The sequence below is a fragment of the Chelonoidis abingdonii genome, chromosome 10 (assembly GCF_003597395.2).
Source record: "Chelonoidis abingdonii isolate Lonesome George chromosome 10, CheloAbing_2.0, whole genome shotgun sequence".
NCBI lineage: Eukaryota > Metazoa > Chordata > Testudines > Testudinidae > Chelonoidis > Chelonoidis abingdonii.
In genome coordinates this window covers 37994453-38015695 of record NC_133778.1, presented here as the reverse complement: position 1 = coordinate 38015695, position 21243 = coordinate 37994453, and the positions used below count along the sequence as shown (strand labels likewise).

Here is a 21243-nt window from a genome sequence, read left to right as displayed (position 1 = left end):
GCTGCATGGGCCTGTAGAATAGGGTTAATAATCCTTATAGGGGTCATTTGAGCAAGGGGAGTCCCCCCAAGACACAGTCCCTCCGCTTTTTACAAAATCTTACTTTTTTGCACACACCTGGAACTCAGATTATTCTCATTCACTCAACATTTAATTTAGGTAGCACATGACACCCACTCAATACAATACTGAAAACGTTATTGACAGAGTTTAGATCTCCAGAATGGCTTTTGCCAAAATTGATGAGCCAAAGAGATAGAAATGCACATGTGCAGCAAGGGTGCGAGGCAGGCTGTTGTCACAATAACTAGATGGCTTCAGGAAACATGTTGTGTTCATTGTACTCATTCATTTTGAGTTCTACTCCTACCGTTGTCAGCTTTCAGAGAAGGTATGATGTGCACATCCTTGCTCTTTGCCTGCATTCTGCGGGGCTGCTTTTGGAAGTTTTACCAAGACCAATGTTTCTGGTTTAAGATAAATATTTTAAATTGCTCTAAAATCTACATGCAGATCCTGATTTCACTTTAGAAATTATCATTAATTAAATAGAGAGAAGATGAAGATGAAAAACCACTAGACAGAGTAACTAAATCACAAGTCAGTCTTTGTTTCCTGACCAATGGAACTGAGTGTGATCAAACGGATAGCAAGTCAATGTGTCACTGGTCAAGAGGTATCTACTACACAACTCACTCTCAGGAGCTTTTCACAATTTTTTCAAATTCTTATTATTTTGTTGAGACACAGCTGGGGAATGTGTGTGTGTGGGAGATGTCAGAGCAGTGAAGGAATATGGGGTGAGGGGGTGGAGCAATGCAGGAATTGTGAGGTTGGGATGGGGGCTTTTCACCTTAGGTCTGTATTCTGGCACAGCTACTGAGGGACCAAACGTGCCAAGGATAATTCAAACACTGGTTTTCCCCACATACTCCCCTCCTCCAGCCCTGCCCAGGCCAGATAGTGGCAGCAGAAAGGTGGGGATGGGGGAGATGCCTCCCATTCACAGCCCCACAGCTGGGGGCTAGAAGGTGAGCTCAAGGAGCTGGGTGCTCCTGCCTCTCAGAGGGGGTCTTAGCCCCTGTCCCTCCCACTCTGCGTGTAAGCCAGGATCTGGGGGGTTCCTGCCCTTCACAGGGAAGTCTGAATCCTTGCCTCACCATGTGTGAGCCAAGATCTGGATCCTCTGCTGAAGATGGATGTCTAGAGCCTCTTCCACATACACTAGGGCGAGATCTGGGGACTTTTTCTCCACCCATCTGCCTCTTCCTGGTTTCAGCTGATTCATGGAATCCTCAGAGCCCCATCACTTTCCCACAAACCTATAGCTCCTCTAGGGCATGGAGTGCCAAGAAGCAGGGTGCAGCTGGTAAATGTGTGGAAAGGGCTCAAAGCAGCAGGCATATGGAGGAAATGTTGGAGGAGACAGAGCAGTGTCAGAGCAGTAATAAGAGAGTCTGAACAGCTTGGAGGAATATGGGGGTTGGGGCAGTGGGGGAGGGGAGGGGCTGGAATAGTGTAGGAAAGAGTGGAGTGAAAGGGTGAGTCAGAGGAGTGCAGTAGGTGATACTGGAGTGGCTTCAGTTCTGCTCCCCCCACCCCTCAAACCTCACATCCATCAATATTAACATCAATTATGGGTACTTACATGGGCCCTATCACTGTAGTATCCGAATGCCTCAATCTTTAATGTATTTACATTCACAACACCTCTGTGAAGTAAGGAAGTGCTATCATTCCCATTTTACAGTTGGGGAACTGAGACTCAAAGACACTAAATGACTTGACAAAGGTCACACAGGAAGTCTATGGCGAAGCAGGGAATTGAAACTATGTCTCCCAAATCCCCAGTCCTAACCATTGGGTCATCCTTCCTCCGATAACCTCACCCCTCCCTTCAAAAAATGCCCCCACTTCCCAACTCTACGTTAGTCCTTGCACTGTTGCTGCATCCCTTCCCCAGTTTCTCAAACTGCAGGTCCCATGCTAATGCCTGCTTTTCCATGAACAGGAGGGCTGAGGAGAGAGAACCAAGCTCTGCCAGGCAGGCAGAGAGATGGGGAGATGATGTAAGGGCACTGAAGACACTAACATGCAGCCAGTGTATTCTGTGGCTGGGGTAATCGCTGCCAAGGAGACAGAGGCAATGGAGGTGGAGAGCTGGGCTGTGGTACATGAGCACACTGAGAAATTATTGTTTTGTTTTTTTTAAACTCAAAGGAAATGAATTTTGCCAAAACTTCATTAAGGCAAAGTTACTGTTACCCAGTCACGCTTTGTGCCCTTCCAAAATATGGAGAATGGCTAAACTTAAACCTCTGAAAACCTGGAAATACAAAGTTAAGGTACATGTGACCCCTGCAGTGCAACCTTACCTCTGTTCTTTTAGAGCGATTCCCCTGCATACCAATTAAATACATTCACAGCATAGATGCTACAGAACACTTGGGAACAGAGCATACGAGCACAGTAGAATAAAGTCTAGTACCTTCTCTTTTCCAAGGCAAACCTTGGGTTTACATCAGATATAGGAAACTACCTACTTCCCCTTGGTCTACACTCAAACACTGAGTTCACTCCACACAAACCACCCCAGATTTGCAAAAATGTTACCACACTTTCATACTTATCCTGAGGATTTGTTCTGAGACATTACCTTCACTTATCCCTCACAAAGCCCCTGACACCACTATCATGTATGCCATTACACTGCTGACAATCTTCATGACAAGGTAACTGGTGCAACTCTACTGACAAGCTACAAAACTCAGTGCTGAAATGAAGCATACTTGACCCCTCAAGGTACACCTGCACCTCTCTTTATATCACAGTCACAGCTCTAGCAAGTTGTTCCAATTAATCCCTCCATCATTCAAAACAAATACACCTAACACAGCGAATATAGCTCAAGTCCATGCAGATAAATGTTGGAAGTCAAATCTGTGGAACTTAACACAAATAATGGGACATGCTTAGTCCTTTCTCAGATCTATCTACTGTAGATTCAGAGATTTTAAGCCCAGAAAGGACCATAAGAACATAGATTCTGACTTCCAGTATGACACAGGCCAGAGAATTTCATCCAGTTACTGCTGCACTGAGCCTAATGCCTTATATTTGACTCAACCATATTCCAGAAAATAATCCAGTCTAGACTTGAAGACATCAAAAGAATGAGAATCCTCCACTTCCATTGACAGTTTATTAACCTTTGCACTACCCTACTGCCAGCTTCAGGGAAGGTACAGTTAAGGTTGTATTGTTGGGATCGAATATATCCTTATTCCTGTACTCTGGGCTTTCAGATGTTTAAGTCAGCCACTCTCCACAGTCTGAAAGGGCACAAGACAAGTGAAGGCAAACAACTCCAGGCTAATGAAGTTTTGAGCATTTAGCTTATTTTTTTGCAGTTAATATGGATTTTTTAAATCATTTAAAAATTAAATTCTTGGAGATGCTATTAACTTGAGTGCTAGTCAGGTTTTTGGTTTTTTTGAATTAGTTGAAAGTACTTTCAAGTATTATTGTCTACCTGCCCCCGAACCCCACTCTACATGTTACTTCTTTAAAAAAAATGTAAAATATCCTAACAAACCAAAGTGGAAACTGATCAAATATACATTGTTTAACAATTTTCCCTGTAACTATTTTGTCAAATGCACAAAAAACATATTTTCTTCTACTCTCTTTCAGTGATATCAATCCTTAATGATTCTTGTAACAAGTAAAATATTCAGAAATTACATTTTTGAATTGATGATGTCCCTTAAATCTATTTTTACTTAAACTTGGTGAATATTTCAGTGCTCATGAAAATGAGGGACCTGTGGCACTGCTATAGCAAAGCATAGTGTGAGTTGGTTTTCCTTTCATTGTAATGCAGTAACAAGCATATATTTTACCTGCTCACTGTGCATACATGCAACAACAGCATTTACCATGATGACAAAAAAAACCCACAGTACTCATTGATTTCTACTACTGTATACTTAAAAAAAATGTTTGCCATTTTTTAATATAATTCACATCACATAAGCTACTTCTGAAACCTGCCACACAATCGAGTTTTCTCAGACTCTAACTCCATTGTATAGAGCCCAAAAAGCTAAGCAGAAATTACTTGAAAGAACAATGTTTCAGATTAGGATTACTCTCGATTTCTTTTAAATATAAGATACTACAGCCTCCCTGGGATAGTGCTTGGGGTGTGCTATAGACCGCCAGGATCCAATTTGGATATGGATAGAGACCTCTTTAATGTTTTTAATGCAATAAATATTAATGGGAATTGTGTGATTGTGGGGCACTAATTTCCCAGATATAGACTGGAGGACAAGTGCTAGTAGTAATAATAAGGCTCAGATTTTCCTGGATGCGATAGCTGATGGATTCCTTCACCAAGTAGTTGCTGAACCAACAAGAGGGGATGCCATTTTGGTTTTGGTGAGTAGTGAGGCCTCATAGAAGAAATGGTTGTAGGGGACAATCTTGGTTTGAGTTATCACGAGCTAATTCAGATCAAACTAAATGGAATAAACAAAAACAGATCTGTGACTAGGGTTTTTTAATTCAAAAGGGCTAACTTTAAAAAATTAAGGAAATTAGTTAGGGAAGTGGATTGGACTGAAGAATTTGTAGATCTGAAGGAGGAGGAGGCCTGGATTTATTCCAAGTCAAGGTTGCAGAAACTATCAGAAGCCTGCATTGCAAGAAAGGGGAAAAAATTCATAGGCAGGAGTTGTAGACCAAGCTTTTATGAGCAAGCATCTCAAAGAGGTGATTAAGAAAAAGCAGAAACCCTACAAGAAGTGAAGATGGGAGGGATCAGCAAGGAAAGCTACCTTATTGAGATCAGAACATGTAGGAATAAAGCAAGAAAGGCCAAAAGCCATGTAGAACTGAACCTTGCAAAGGGAATTAAAACCAATAGTACAAGGTTCTATAGCCATATAAATAAGAAAAAAACAAAGAAAGAAGAAGTGGGACTGCTAAATACTGAGGATGGAGTGGGTTACGAATAATTTAGGACATTATTGGCAATATCTAACAAACACTTTGCCTCACGTCTTTAAGGAGGCTAGGATAAATGGGTAGGTGACAAATGGGAAGAAGAATATGGGGTACTATTCCCACATCCGAGGAGAAGCAAACCTCAACACTTAATGGCTAATCAGGGGGCCCAGATAATCTTCATCTCTTGTATTATACTAAAGGAACTGGCCCATGAAATTCGCAAGCCATTAACAAGAATTTTTAATGAATCTGTACACCAGGGGTTGTAACGGTATGACGGGAGATTGCTAACCTAGTTCCATGTTTTAAGAAAGGAAAAAAAAAAGTGTGTTCTGGTAATTACAGGCCTTTAAAGTTGACCTCTGTAGTCCTGCAAGGTCTGTAGAAATTTTTGAAGTGAGAAAGTAGCTTTAAGGACATTGAGGGCAATGTAATTGGCTAAAATACAACATGTTTTACAAAGGTAGATCATGCAACGAAACGATCTCTTCTTTGATGATGGTAAAAAAATTTTAACAAAGGAAACCAGTAGATCTAATTTAACCTCGATTACATAAGGCAGTCTGATATGGTCCACATGGGGAATGTGTAGCTAAACTGGAAAGATGGGATCAATATATGAAAATTGCAAGGTGGATAAGAACGGTTAAAGAGGAGACTACAACAGGTCATACTGGAAGGAGGTTACTAGTGGAGTTCTCCCGGGCTCGTTTTGTGGACCAATCATATTATCTTCTTATATGCGCTGGCACAAAAAGTGGGAATGTGCTAAAAAGTTTGCGGAGAGACACGAAGCTGGGAAAGTACTGCCCATACAGAGAGGAGACTGGGATATCCTACAGGAAGACTGGATGAAACTGGTAAACTGGAGTAATAGTAATTAGGATGCATTTAATAGTGAAAGTGCAAGGTCTGCATTTAGAGATTACTAACAAGAATTTTATCTATAAACTGGGGACACATCATTGGGAAATAACAAGGAGAGAAGGACCTCGGAGTATTGGTTGATCACAGGATGATCTATGAGCTCAAGGTGAAAGCGCTGTGAAAAAGCTAAATGTGTCTTGGGATTCATCAGGGTGAGGTATTTCCGTAGCGATAAGGAGGGAGTTCGTCCAATTATACAAAGCACGGTGAGACCTCATCTGGAATTACTGGTGCAGTTCAGGTCTCCCAGTTTAAGAAGGAATGAATTCAACTGGAAAAGGTACAGAGAAGGGCTACTAGGATATCCGAGGAAAGGAAAACCTGTCTTATGAAAGGTAACTTTCGAAGAGCTTGGCTTGTTTAGCTTAACCAAAAAGAAGGCTGAGGGGAGATATGATGCTCTCTATAAATATGATACAAGAGGTCAATACCAGGAGAGAAGAGGAATTATCTTAAGCTCAGTACCAATGTGACACAAGAGACAATAGATTAAACTGGCCATCAGGAACTGGAGGCAAAAGACATATCTGGCTTCAAGACTAAGCTTGATAAGTTTATGGAAGGGATGGTATGATGAGATAGCCTAATTATGGCAATTAATTGATCTTTGACTATTAGCAGTAAACATGCCCAATGGCCTGTGATAAGACACTAGATAGAGTGGGATCTTAGTTACTACAGAGAATTCTTTCCTGGGTGTCTGGCTGGTGAGTCTTACCCACACGCTCAGAGTTTAGCTGATCGCCATATTTGGGACCGGGAAGGAATTTTCCTCCAGGGCAGATTGGCAGAAGTCCTGGGGGGTTTTCGCCTTCCTCTGCAGCATGGGGCATGGGTTACTTGCTGGAGGGTTCTCTGCACCCTGAAGTCTTTAAACCACAAGTTGAAGACTTCAATAGCTCAGACATAGGTCAGGGGCTTGTTACAGGAGTGGGTGGGTGAGATTCTGTGGCCTGCGTTGTGCCGGAGGTCAGACTATAAGATCATAATGGTCCCTTCTGACCCTAAAGTCTATGAGTCTATAAGCCATAACATTCTTTCAAAAATAAAAGTATGTTGAACTCTTGAATGTAATACACTAAAATTCCCTTTTAAAAAAATCAAAGAACATTCACCTCCTTGAATCTTTCAATTATAAACATTACAATCAGAAATTAAATACACAATTCAATGTTAAAATGATGATCAGTCTCTCACAATCTGACAAGAAATCTAACTCAGAGTCAATGTTACCATTCAGGGCTTAGACACTGCCAGACAAATGGTACTGTATAAGACAAAGAACAAATCCTAGAGTTGTATTAAAATAAATCTTGTTTCTACTGTAAAGCAACATTGTGCAAAAAACAAACAAAAAAAACCCCCACACCAACCAAACGCCACTATCTGCAAGAACGCAATGACTTTTCCTTACAGAATAAGTATAAATTGAGCAGTTATTAGTACATAGGAAGAAACACAGAAGACAAGCCTAAAGGAAAATGGCTTATTAGCTTCAATATTATTTAACGCACTGGAAAATTACACTCATCTACATATGGAAAACCCCTACAGCTATGGGCAGCTACATTTTCTGACCATAGATTACATATCTACATAATCATCATAATAGGTAACAATTGAAAGGTCTTCAGTCTGCTCAGGAGGACCTAACCACAGGCTGCCCAGATGTGATGTGTAATATTAACTTTCACTCTATTATGAGAGTTGTGTCCATCTAACTATCAAGCCCTAGTTGTTCCTTTAAGTTAGTGTGCCCTTCATTTCATGGTATAGGCTACTACTCCCATTACAAACTGACCCAGGTTAAGAGATTAACATCCTGGCACCTCCCCCTGAAGTCTACATATGTCTTTCTCATTACACCCTGCAGGACGGACCACTTGCAAGTTCACAGTGGATACTGACAAAATTGTGAACAGATAAAATAGAAGTGAATATCTGATCACTGTTTGCATCAAGAAAACCTCACATATTACCTAAAACCATAGAAGCTGGACCATGCCAGTATGGAAGGAAAGAAAAACAAGATTAATAACCTAGAACAAAATACAGTACCCCTTTTCCAATCCTGATGTGAGTTGAGAAGGCGTGAAGGCCTCACATTATAAGAACATAAGAAAGGCCATACTGGGTCAAAACAATGGTCCACTTAGCCCAGTATCCTGTCCGCTGACAGTGGACAGTGCCAGAAGCTTCAAAGAGGATGAATAGAACAGGGAAATTATCAAGAGGTTCATCTTCTGTCATCCATTCCCAGCTTCTGGTAGTCAGAGCCTTAGGGACACCCACAGCATGGGTTTGTATCCCTGACCATCTGGGCTAATAGTCATTGATGAATCCATCCATCATGAACTTGTCTAATTCTCTTTTGAACCCACTTATACTTTTGGCCTTCAAATCCGCAGGCAATGACTTCCACAGGTTGATTGGGCATTGTGTGAAGATGATGTACTTCTTTATGTTTGTTTTAAACCTGCTGCCTACTAATTTCATCGGGTGATCCCCAGTTCTTGTGTTATGTGAAGGGATAAATAACACTTCTTTTTTTGCTTTCTTCATCATATCCCCCCTTAGTCATCTCTTTTCTAAACTGAACTGTCCCAGTCTTTTTAATCTTTCCTCATATGGAAGCTGTTCCATACTCCTGATCATTTTTGTTGCCCTTCTCTGCACTTTTTCCAATTCTAATACAGCTTTTTTTTAGATGGGGTGACCAAAACTACACACAGTATTCAAGATGTGGGCGTACCATGGATTTATATAGGAATGTTATCATATTTTCTGTCTTATTATCTATCACTTTCCTAATGGTTACTGACATTCTATTAGCTTTTTTGACTGCCACTGAACACTAAGCAGATGTTTCTAGAGATCTATCCTCGGATAATTACAAGATCTCTTTCTTGAGTGGTAATAACTAATTTTGAACTCATTATTATATATGTATAGGTAGGATTATGTTTTACAATGTGCATTACTTTGCATTTATCAACACTGAATTTCATTTGCTCTTTCCTGGCCCAATCACACTGTTTTGAGAGATCCCTTTGTAAGTCCAAAGTAGGCTACTTTGGACGTAAACTATCTTGAGTAATTTTTGTATTGTCTGTAAATTTTGCAACCTCACTGTTCACCTGTTTTTCCACATCATTTATGAGTTATATTGAACAGCACTGGTTCCAGCACTTAGCCTTGCGGGACCTCCCTATTTACCTCTCCCCACTGTGAAAACTGACCATTTATTCTTATTTTGTCTCCTATCTTTTTATCAGTTACTCATCCTTGAGAGGACTTTCCCCCTTGTCCCATGACTGCTTATTTCGCTTAAGAGCCTTTGATGAGGGACCTTGTCAAAGGCTTTCTGAAAGTCCAACTACGCTATACTGAGCAGATCACTCTTGTCCACATGTTTGGAGACACCCTCAAAGAATTCTAATAAGGTTAGTGAGGTATGATTTCCCTTTTACAAATGCCGTGCTGACCCTTCCCCAAAATAGTGTGTTCATCTATGTGTCTGATAATTCTGTTCTCACTATAGTTTCAATCAGTTTGCCTGGTTCTGAAGTTCGGCTTACCGGCTGTAATTGTCAGTATTGCCTCTGGGCCTTTTTTAAAAAAGTTACGCTTCAGCTCAAAATGGGAGGGAAATTTGGAAATGCACAAGACCAGAATGGAATTTCAGTTCTCTGCACAGGCCATTTGTAAGGGATTTTCTCTGAAGCTGGCCAATCAATGGGAAGGCCTCCTTCCCGAAGCATGGTAGAACCAGTAGGCTAGTACTGGATTATAATAATGGGGAAAATTGAGATGTTTACTGAAACTTAAAGTATGCCCCCAGGCTTCACTATACAAGCACACTGCTATCATTTAACTTCTACAGATTTCATGAATACTGGAGCTGTATTACACTTGGTATTGCACTTGTTTTTCTGCTAATTCCTTCTAGAGAGTTAAGAATGTGATTACTATTACGCAAATTAATGCATTATTTGTTTCCATTTAGAAAATTACAAATGCAGAATTAAAACAAAAGTGTTTTTTCTGACAGAGATATGACAACTGTGGGGCTTTTCTTTTGTTTTTATTTTTTAAAGAATCTATCCTTCTGTGGACAGTGTTTTTGCAATTTTTTTTAAAAATTACAAAGAATTCTTGCTGTCACCTGCTTTACAAAATAATTACAGCATGCAGTTACTTTCCAACATCTGTCATTAAGAATATTTCTACTCTTCAATCTAACATAAAATACATTTACCTGTGTTTGTCTACTTGACCAACATTAATAGATTCAAAGCATCCTATTACCTGGCCACATCCAGGGGCAGTGCATAAAAAGGGTTTGTCATCACTCATATTCCACAGGTCTTTGTATTACCTAGGTTGAAATGATAAAAACAGGAAAAACAAAAACAAAAAAGACATCTCAAAATATTTAAAAGTAATTGCAACAAGTTACCTATACATCAACCTCCAAAGCTCAGGCTGCAAGAATTATTAAAGATTTTAGTATTCCATTAGCAAGAACCACCCTGGCTCTCTTCTTATTGCAGTGAACTAAGTATTTGATAATACAGTTTAACACTCAAAGTGGGAAATGACTGCTTAGGAAGGAGTACTGTGGAAAGGGATCTTGGGGTCACAGTGGATCACAAATTAAATATGAGTCAACAGTGGAAAACTGTTACAAAAAAAGCAAACTTCATTCTGGGATGTATTAGCAGGAGTGTTATAAGCAAAACATGAGAAGTAATTCTTCCATTCTACTCTGTGCTGATTAGGCCTCAGATGGCGTATTTTGTACAGTTTTGAGCACCACATTTCAAGAAAGATGTGGACAAACTGGAGAAAGTCCAGAGAAGAGCAACACAAATGATTAATGGTCTAGAAAACATGACCTCTGAGGGAAGACTGAAAAAATTGGATTTGTTTAGTCTGGAGAAGAAGACAGAGAGGGGGTAGATAACAGTTTTCAAGTACATAAAAGGTTGTTAAAAGAGGAGGACAGTAAATTGTTCTCATTAACCTCTGAGGATAGGACAAAAAGCAATGAGCTTAAATTGCAGCAAGGGCAGTTTAGGTTGGACATTAGGAATATCTTCCTGTCAGGGTAGTTAGGCACTGGAATAAATTGCCTAGGGAGGTTTGGGATCTCAGTCACTGGAGATTTTTAAGAGCAAGTTAGACAAACACCTGTCATGGATGGCCTAGATAATGCTTAGCGCTGCCTTGAGTGCAGAGGAGTGGACTAGATGACTTCTCAAGGTCCCTCCCAGTCCTATGATTTTATGATAATCAATGGAGTAATAGTTCAACACATATGGTTTTGAGGGTATGTTTTCCAAGTCCCATGAGGTAGATACACAAATCCAAATAGGTATACACAGCAGATTTTGAGCATGCATCTCTGTTTGAAAGACAAATAATAAAAAAACGGTATACGGTATGTGCAACCTGTGAAGCACATTCTACAAGGTAACTTAGATAGTTTTTATAACCGGAATAAAAATATATTGCAAATGTCTGGTTTTTACAATACCAAAAAAAAAAAATCAAAAAAAAAAAATCATAGCATAAAACATCCAAAGAGACAAGTGCACAGCACCAATAAGCCAGGAAAACAATTCATTCCCTGAATTTCTCATGATCTACCTTTAAAGCCAGGTCAGTGTATTAGGGATACCTGTGCACATCTTCACAGCAGAGATTATTTTTATAAATGTTATTTTTTTAAAAAGACTACATTTCAGTACCACTTCAGAAATACTACAATAAAATAAATAATAATAATGATAATATTTACCTAAAGACTTTATATATGTATAAGAAGTCAGCAGAACATCAAAATGTTACTTTACTTAGCAACGCTCTAAACAGACACACACACACACGTCTATACCTGGCAGATTCACATGTAAGCCAAATTTCATAAGGTGAGCAGTTTAATCACATTCTCCTTTTCATGGCAATGAACTGTAATTAAAGAAAACAATTATTGTGCATGCTAAACAAACAAAATGCAGTTATTCCCTTGTAATGTGTCTGGATAAGTTATATAATATCATTCATTACCCTGGATCAGGTTCAGATTGCATTGAATTCTTGCTATTTATGCATATACAGTATTTGAGTTTCTCTCTCCATAAATACATACAGTCTTCCTTCTCAGAACTACTATTTTTCAATTTAATACAGTTTCATGCAAGCATGAGTGATGCAGTTATATTGACCTAACTCCTGGTGTAGACAGCACTATGTTGATGGGAGGGCTTCTGCCTTCGATGTAGCTACCCCCTCTTGGGGAAATGGAGTACCTATGTCAACAGGAAACACTCTCCTGTCAGCACAGGTAGCTTCTTCACTAAGTGCTATAGCTGCTACAGTTCTGTAAGTTTAGACAAGCCCTCAGTTTCCTTAAGAGCCTTTGGTGAGGGACCTTATCAAAGGCTTTCTGATATTCCAAGCACATTGTATCCACATGCCTGTTCACTCCTGAAAAGAATTCTGATAGATTGGCAAGGCATGACTTCCTTTTGCAAAAGCCGTAGTAACTCTTCTCCAAAAAATCATGTTTATCTGTATCTGACAATTCTATTCTTTACTATAGTTTCTACCAATTTGCTCAGTACTAAAGTTAGGCTTACCAGACTGTAATTGCCAGGATCTCCTCTAGAGCCCTTTTTAAAAACTGTTGTTACATTAGCTACCTTCCTCTGGTACAGCGGCCGATGTCAGTGATAGGCTACATACCACAGTTAATAGTTCTGCAATTTCCTATTTAAGTTCCTTCAGAATTCTTGAGTGAATACCATCTGGTCCTGGTGACCTATTATTGTTTAATTGATCAATTTATTCTAAAATCTCTTCTATTGACACATCAATTTGGGACAGGACTTCAGAGCTGTCATCCAAAAAGAACAGTGTTGTTGTGGGTATTTTGCCATCCTCTGTAGCGAAGACCAATGCAAAGAATTCATTTAGCTTCTTTGCTATTGCCTTGTCTTACTTGACTGCTTCTCTAACACATGATTTTCACTACTGTCTATATTTACATGAAGACAGTATATAAAAAGAGAAACCACAATTCTTTACTTAATCTAAAATCTCGAAGAGGTGGGAAAAAATCCAGAACAAAAATACAGAAACACTACTGAGAAGAAAAACAAAAACAAAACTCAGACTGTTTCTAATGAAATTTCTCTTATCTGGATCCCTGCAAGTATCATACCACCAAAGAAGAGTAAGATCTACTTATAAAGATAAGTCTGATTTGGTTAATCTGAGATACAGAGACAGATTTAAAAAACAGAAAACATGTAATGAGGAAGCCAGAAGCAAAGAGAAGGATGGTGAAAGAAAATGCAATTTTATTTCTTCAGACCAGCAGATTAAAACAAACAAAAAAACCCAAAAAACATCCTAGACCAGTCTGTTGAACTGGTTCTAGGTAACCAAGAACAGAAAAGGTACTGGATAATATTTGTGGATACAAGAGGTCATTACAAGGCCACCCCATTTTAACATTCATAGATAGACGATAAGGAAATGAAGCAACCCAACTGCTTGATGAACTAAGAAATGACACATACTCCCAGCCCATAGGTTTATTTAACCCCCATAGAAACAGATTCAGAAGTTTAAGAAAATACCATTGAAAAAAGTATCTTTACACAGCTCCAATGAATGGTGGTTTCAGCTACTGCTTTGCTAGATGAAGCAAGCAATGGCAGCTTTATTAACAAAATGTGCTATGCACAGATCAAATCTGCTTCTCCTCCCAACAGTTTGGACGCTGACGGTCATGAGAGCTTTGGAAATGCCTAAATTTTCACTGTATGTGAATTCTCTCTAGTACATCAGTAACCATTAGACATGAGACAGCTCAACTGTTCTCAGATAGATCCATTAAACTGGTCTTCATCACTGATGTATGTCATTGATATTCACTGCTGACAGACTTGTTCCAAAAGGGCAGAAATCCCCCTCTCCTTTACTAAATTTGTCATCTCACAACCACTGGATAGATCTTTTCGCTACTAGACACATAATAAAGGAGAGCTAGTGACTCTAGCCATAAGCACTTAACTGAAGCAGCAGCAAAGATATAGTGCAAGAGGTTCTAAGGTGCTGATTCTATTACATCCACGTTCAACAGTAAAGGACTTTGACTACCTCAGATCAGGAACAAAGAGGAGATTATTCCAAGAAGAGACACTTAAGAATCTCTGACTGTGGCTGCTGAGGGAAAGGTTGACATATCAGAGTGTGAATGCCAAGACAAACCACGGACTGAAATTGTTCTGCTATTCCCTTCAAAGAGTTCATTACCTGTCCCAGGCTTTCGAAGGCATTCAGTATTTGTTGAACTGTTAAGCAGGCTGTTGATATGTACTATCATCATTTTTGTAAAGATTTACAGCAACACAGGCAAGGGCCACGGCACAAAAATGAATTAGTCTAAATTCCAGGCTACACTATAGATAGCATAGCTAAGAGGATATTGGAATAAGCAGTCATCTTGAATTTCAACGGATGCTTGAAAGTCTTCCCAGAGAGAATATCATGCCAGTTCTGCTGTACTCCATTTGAATTTTTTTTTCTTGGTTCAGTTTCAAATCTAACATAGGCTAGTCTCAGTTAGGCCTTGACATTAATTAACCAAACATTGCTGGATCTCTCTCCAAGGGGTACTGGTGGACAACTCCTATATTGGAGATTGTTGAAGCAGCTCTGTAGCCTTTAGGATTTCCAAAAGTCTGAAGACAATCATGATAAAAGAATTAGAAGGGGCACAACTTCCTCTATCTGTCAACCTTGTTGTTGATCTTCAAAGGGGCAAGCTAACTCCATGCTAGATGAAATAGTACAGTATCAGAGTGCCTCTAGCAGATCTAGCTTGTTCCAAATACAGTAGAACCTGAATGTTACAGACACCTCAGGTATGGAGGTTGCCCGTAACACTGAAATTTTTGTAACTCTTAAAGTGCAGTTTGGGCTCCAGAACCAGCAGCTGAGTTTGCAAGCCTGTCCTTATCCCTGCAGGGTTTTGTGTGGGTGTGTACAGCATGACCCCCTCCCAGCCGGGGGAGGGAAGGTAAAAAAAACTACTAGTGGGGGAAGGGCGGAGGAGTGAAAGAGGTGCAGACCCCAGCACTGCTCCTGCTCTGCTGGCTAGCTCCGGCTGCCTTGGGCTGGCAGCCCCAGTGTCTTACTGTAAGTGGCTGCCCCAAGCGTAAGCACAGTACAGTGTTTGTTTGTTTTTTTGGCGGGGGGTCTGCTTCTGCCTGAATGGTTACTCCCAAATTCCGGTTTCACTTGGTGTCCAGTTGACCAGTCAGTCTGTAACTCTGGTGCTTGTATCTTTGAGGTTCTACTGTAAGCCTTTCTTCTATTTCAGGATTTGAAATATCAAAAGCTTTGCTGTCTGCCTATTCTCCCTTTTAGTACAGGATTAGGACACTATAAAATAGCATATAGAGTGATTATCTGATTTAAATCTATTGGGCTGAGAGGGAAATAATCCTTTATTTTTTATATTTAATTTCTGATCAAAAGTCAATCCCTTTGAAACAAGGAGTTGAACTGAAATAAAAAAACGATTCAGAAAACCTTTTTTTGAGTGAACTAGAACTGACCCCAGACTGAAAACCTCTGAATCATATTGACCCCAAATGGGAATCAAACAAAAAAATAAAAACCAGTTCAAAGTAACAGGTTTAATCATCAGGTGGTAGGGAGTGCACCAACCTTACAGAGAGAGGAGCACAGATTACACTTCCCAAAAGCAACCAGAAATGAGAGGAGGGGGAGAAAAGTCTTCTGGAAATGGTAGTTCTCTATTAATTATGCCCAGGAAGAGGACTCCCCATGGAAGAGAACACCTCCCTCCCCTCATCATCATCTCCTCCTGCTTGCTGGTGAGTGCTAGAGGCCAATAACTCAGGCTTCAGAAACAGTGGGTGAGGCAGGAGTGTGGAACACAGGACCTTTGTTTTGACTTGAGAATGTAAGGCTCTACTGTTCTTCCAGGCTGTTCCTGGCTTTGTTTCCCTGGCACTGAAGTTCCTTCCTGCTGCCACTCCAACAATCACCCTCCATAGATTCAGTTATTGTGTTATGCTATGGGAGACTACTTGAAGGAGGGACGGAGGGACTCTGAGGGGCCTGAAAGGAGGAAGGAAGGGAAGGGAGTTCTAGCTGAAAGGAGAGAGGTGCTGTATCAGTTCTTCTGACTAATAACAACCCCATTATCACCTCACCTCCCTGGCTAGGCCTAGAACTTCTCCCCTCTGTCCACTATGTCAGGGACGTTGGTTTGTTTTTTTCAGAACAGAATTATTTCATATTGCTTGACTGTAATGGTTGCAGTTCCCTGGTGGTGAATTTTTTATTGTTTAATAGGCCTGCTGCTTTCCTGTGCTACTTTTTTTTTTTTTTGCATTCCTGGTTTCAAAATTAATTACTTAATAACTATCTTTCTTTTTTAATCTTACAAGAATGTTGGAATGTTTTGAGTTGCATTAAGTCTTTGAGGTGATTGGCTTAACTGCACAGAGACAACTAAATACAGTACATTGCTCTGGCCATACTGCTGGCCCAATTGCTAATCACTCCCAGCTCCATCTGAGGCTGCTCCTACCTAGTCCCTCATGTATGTCTTTGATAACATGGGATATTGGTACTTTGTAACTTGCGATTTATCCTAACCCAACAACCCAGATCACAGTTTGAAAACGTGATACATTTCTGCATACAAAACACTTTGAATGAAATTCCATTGAGAAAGTTCCTGAAGAATACAATAATAATTATTCCTTTTCTAAGAGTGACAATGCAAGCATAAGAGTGTGTGTGACAGTCTGCACGAAATTTATTCAAACCCGTTCAAAGTTTTCTATGTTAGTGTCTGAACCAGAGAGTAAGGAAACATTGCTAAATCCGAACTGGACCAAAATTTAAATGGTTCGACTCAGTGCTTTGAAAGGAAAAGAAATAAGTTTTATTGAAGTGAACTATTCACTGGACAAAGGTCAAAGCTAATCTGGCCTCTGTTAACTTTATTTTATTGCAGGACACAGCATAAGGTAGTTTTATGAGTGATAGACATCTGAAAAATTGTATTCTGACAAGCTTTGCAATCTTTAGACTTAAATATAAGAATCTGACCAGCTTTGGTCAGAAAGAAGCCTCTGAAAAAAATCACTATTTGCACATGTGCCATAGAAGCTTGCTAGAGCTTGGCAGCTAAATTCTCCAAACAGTCCATCTGCACAAAGTAAACTCCACCCCTACACAGCTCCTGTTTTCAACTGCACTGAACATGCTCCAGCTCAGGGGGCTGAGTAGGCCATTCCCTGCAATTGCTTTTCCCAGCTGCCAGGGGCCAGAACACAAGGAGACAGATTGTCCCTCTTGCAATCTCAATGGTCCCCTGCTGTTGCTCAGCACAGGCACCATGGAGAAGGAGAAAGCAACAAGACTCAAATGCAAGAGTCAGAAATAGGAGTACGATGTAAAGAAAACCACAAGAACACATACCCATCCTGACCCTGGAATAGAATGCAGGATTATTGAATCTCAACATTCCTCTGTTAGCCAGGAAAAATCTTTGAAAGTGTGTCTCAATCCTATCTAGTGGCTGCTCCAAAGAGAATCACAGCATACTACTATGATTGCTACCAGTTACTTTGTTAGCTCTAGTGGTAGTGGTCTCTGATGTGGAGGTAAAGTTTCCAATCCTTCAGACCACCCATCTGGCTCAACAATTAAATTTCTGTTTTCAATTTGCCCCGCTCTTTTTTTAAAAATTAAAATACCTGCAAATCAAGCCCCTAATGTTAAGTTAGACACCAAACAATGAGGAACAAACAAGTAATGACCACCTGTGAAAAATCTGGTTTATGAGACTTGCTGCACATCGCATAGGAATCCTGTGGCAGTAGCAGCGATAGAATCCAATCCCAGAGTAGCATTCAGCTGCCTTAACCACAAATTCATTCTCTCTCTTCCTGCAGTTCCCTGCTTCATTCACTACACCAGGGGTCAGCAACCTGTCAGAAGTGGTGTGCTGAATCTTCATTTATTCACTCTGATTTAAAGTTTCGCGTGCCAGTTATACATTTTAATTTTTTTAGAAGGTCTCTTTCATAAGTCTATAATATATAACTAAACTATTGTTGTATGTAAAGTAGATAAGGTTTTTAAAACGTTTAAGAAGCTTCATTTACAATTAAATTAAAATGCAGAGCCCCCCAGACCGGTGGCCAGGACCCGGACAGTGTGAGTGCCATTGAAAATCAGCTCACGTGCTGCCTTCGGCACACATGCCATAGGTTGCCTATCCCTGCACTACACTCTTTCCAACTTATACGACAAATGAGGTAGGGATCCTACAAACAATAACCTCATTCACTCCACAACGTTGGTTCGTCTCCAGAGCACCAGTCATCCTGTACTTTGAATAATGCTGAGGGTCTGTGGGCAAAAAAAAAATGTGATCATACAGTTGAAGACTGTATGATAATCTTCTTAGCATATGCTCGATATGTTTCAGGATTCATCACTGAATTTGATCCACTGGTGTTGTTATAATAAATATGCACAAGGGGGCTGAATTAAGGTTGCACAATCAATCTTAGTTCTGGCATTTCCTAAACTTCTGAATGTTTGACAGTGCAACCTTAAAGTTCTCTGAATGTAATTTTTAAAAAATGTAATTGAACATTTGTATTATAGTAATGCCCAAAGGCCTGTACTAGGATTTTGTCCACTAATGCTAGCAGCACAAAAACATAGTAATGCTCCCTGCTCCAAGGAGTTTATTATCTAAGATTACAAGAATGGAAGCAGAGAAAGAAAGAGAGGGTTTAAGTGCAGCCATTTAAGTGTCACAGACAGAGCAACTGTTCTGTCAAGTCTTAGCCTAATATCGCAAGACCTGTAGAAGCAGGGCTCACTTCAGAAGCAAGTGGAAAACAGTAGAATAGTCAGTGTGACCTAGCCTTGAGATAACGATGCTTGAGAAGAGAAAGTGAGAAAATACTGGAATACATAGCAAATAGCCTAAATAAAATGCAGATATTTTAATTAATGCATGTCACAAAGGTATAAATACTTGTGTGATTTTGTGCGTACTTTGGAGAAACTGAGGCAGAGATGCTCTCTGTCAGCTGTGTTCTTCCCTTGCAATTGCATGTCCTGAATAAAGCTGTCTCTCATTTTGTTGCTTCCAACCTGAGAGTGGAGTTCGTTTCTTCCATATAAGTGGGATATGATGGGTAAAGGGAGAGGGATACAGATATCAAATATATACAATTTTGATGTACATACATATATTTGCAGATTTTTTATTGTACCGTAAGTGCCAACTATTCTTATCTGCCATTCCACGGAGTCATAATTAATAACTGATTTAAGTGTCAGGGCAGAGTTGGGACTTGACAAGAAATCTGTGGCCTTATGGGATCAGCTCAAAGAATAGTGTAAGAGACAGCACGGAAGGAGGTGCAGAGGCATATATCCATATATAAGAAGGTGACAAATGGCTAAACAAGACTAGCATAATTAACAGAACAGAGAAGCTGTGTTTAATGTGATGAGATACAAACGAAAGCATGTAGCTAGGGCAGAATTCTGAAGGTTCTGGAAGGTAAGGACAAGAAGCTTGACTTTGATGCAGTGAAACAGGAGGAGGATAATAGACCCAGGAAGATGATCTTAGAAGCTGCATTTTGTATCTTTTGGAATCATTTGCCCCTTTCAGCCATGTTACCCTAAGGCATTTGGTTTATGTAGTTCTACCTGTCTGTCTACTGATATGTTGTATTGCGTCATCCCTGGCCTTCATGTATGCTTTGATGTTAGTCCTACTTGGGGAGAGATGTATGGAAGCAACATCAGTGGCCTTCAGATACCAAAATAATCTGTTTAAGATACAACAAATGGAAATGGGAAAAAGGAAGTTGTTTCCTTAATAGATACTTGTGAGACAGCCCTGTGATCCTTGTATTATTTATACACGATAGAAGTAAACTAAAGAATCCAGTCAATGTTAGGCAGCCAGAGCAGGTGACCTTGATCAATTCCACTTGCATAATGATTTCCCAAAAATTAGACTGGCTCTTAGTGAGATATTGATTGGGCTTATAAGAAAAAGATTTCCATACTTGTCCTCCTGTTTCTCTGACCACAGTCACATCTTTAAATAGGTGTATAGTAAAGTATTGTAACCAAAAATAAGAGTTTAAAAGTAGTATTTACCCATCTGTCAATTACTTTACCCATGCTTTATTCCCTACAGAATTCAACATAATTTAGCAGAAGACTCAGACCCTGTCCACAATGGCAGTTCAGAATAACATGGCTTGTCTGATTGGTATGGAAAGGCATAATAGTGTAAGCATTTAAAAAACAACATTTCTCTAGATTTTTTCACCTTTTGAATTTAGAAATTTTTTTAAAGCTTATACAGAATCCACACTGGCCAAGGAAACTGTTTTAAACTTGCTTCTCTGACAGGTTTTCATTACCAATATAGGTGGCACTTTAAACAGTCTGAAGGGCAACAGTGCATCTCATCTACAAGAAATGCTGAAATTATTAATGATTTACAACATACAGAACTTATAGCAATGATAGTTGATATAGTGTGTGTCTTCCCGGCCCGTTTAACTACAGGGCAAATTTCATTGCATCAAATGAACAAGCTCCATACACCTGTCCTGCAAGCAAAAGGCTAATACTTTATAAACATTAATTCATCAAGATTAAATTATTTTTGACATAACTAGGGTTTCCTAGGCACTACAATAATACAAATAATAAATAATATAATGACATTCTATGTGAATGCAAAGCATAATCATCAAGCTCAAAGCATCTCACTTAAAACTTCTTAAAAAGAAAAGTACAAATAGAAGATGAGTGGACATTAGCTAGAGAACTTGGTATACTGTATTTGAAGTTTTAACATTTTAGATTTTTAATTATTTTGTTTTTTGCAGATTACATCAAAATCCATTCATCTCTCTTGTTCTCTTCTTTTCCACCACTACGGGTGAATGGGTGGTAGCCCATAACTGAGAATGATGATACACTGAAAATGTAAAAGCAAACACTATTTTTAAATGTGGAAACTGAACATTTCTTTGAGCTATTAGGCTACCTAAACAGTAGTGAAACGTACTATATGCACTGATGACTGCTTGTAGCCCACTTGGTCTGCACTGCTGTTATTAATTCATGACTTTGTTTATATACACAGAAAAATTACCCTAGATTCTTTTATTAAAAATGTTTAATGCA

General features: G+C 39.5%; 1 protein-coding gene across 11 annotated transcripts in view; it reads right to left on the bottom strand.

Annotated features, from left to right (window-relative positions):
* ATF2 (activating transcription factor 2) overlaps nucleotides 1-21243 on the bottom strand; it is a 99957-nt gene that overhangs the window by 66434 nt on the left and 12280 nt on the right. For 7 of the 11 annotated variants that reach the window (XM_032784537.2, XM_075070096.1, XM_075070098.1 and 4 more), the window contains 2 exons: nucleotides 11840-11913; nucleotides 10249-10318 (listed from right to left, as the gene is read on the bottom strand). In XM_032784537.2, the coding sequence (XP_032640428.1) occupies nucleotides 10249-10296 (48 nt within the window). In that variant the 5' untranslated portion in view covers nucleotides 10297-10318; nucleotides 11840-11913. Of the gene's footprint in view, nucleotides 1-10198; nucleotides 10319-11133; nucleotides 11343-11839; nucleotides 11914-21243 lie in introns of those variants that run through there. The other 4 variants (XM_075070092.1, XM_075070093.1, XM_075070095.1 and 1 more) reach the window with 3 other exon arrangements.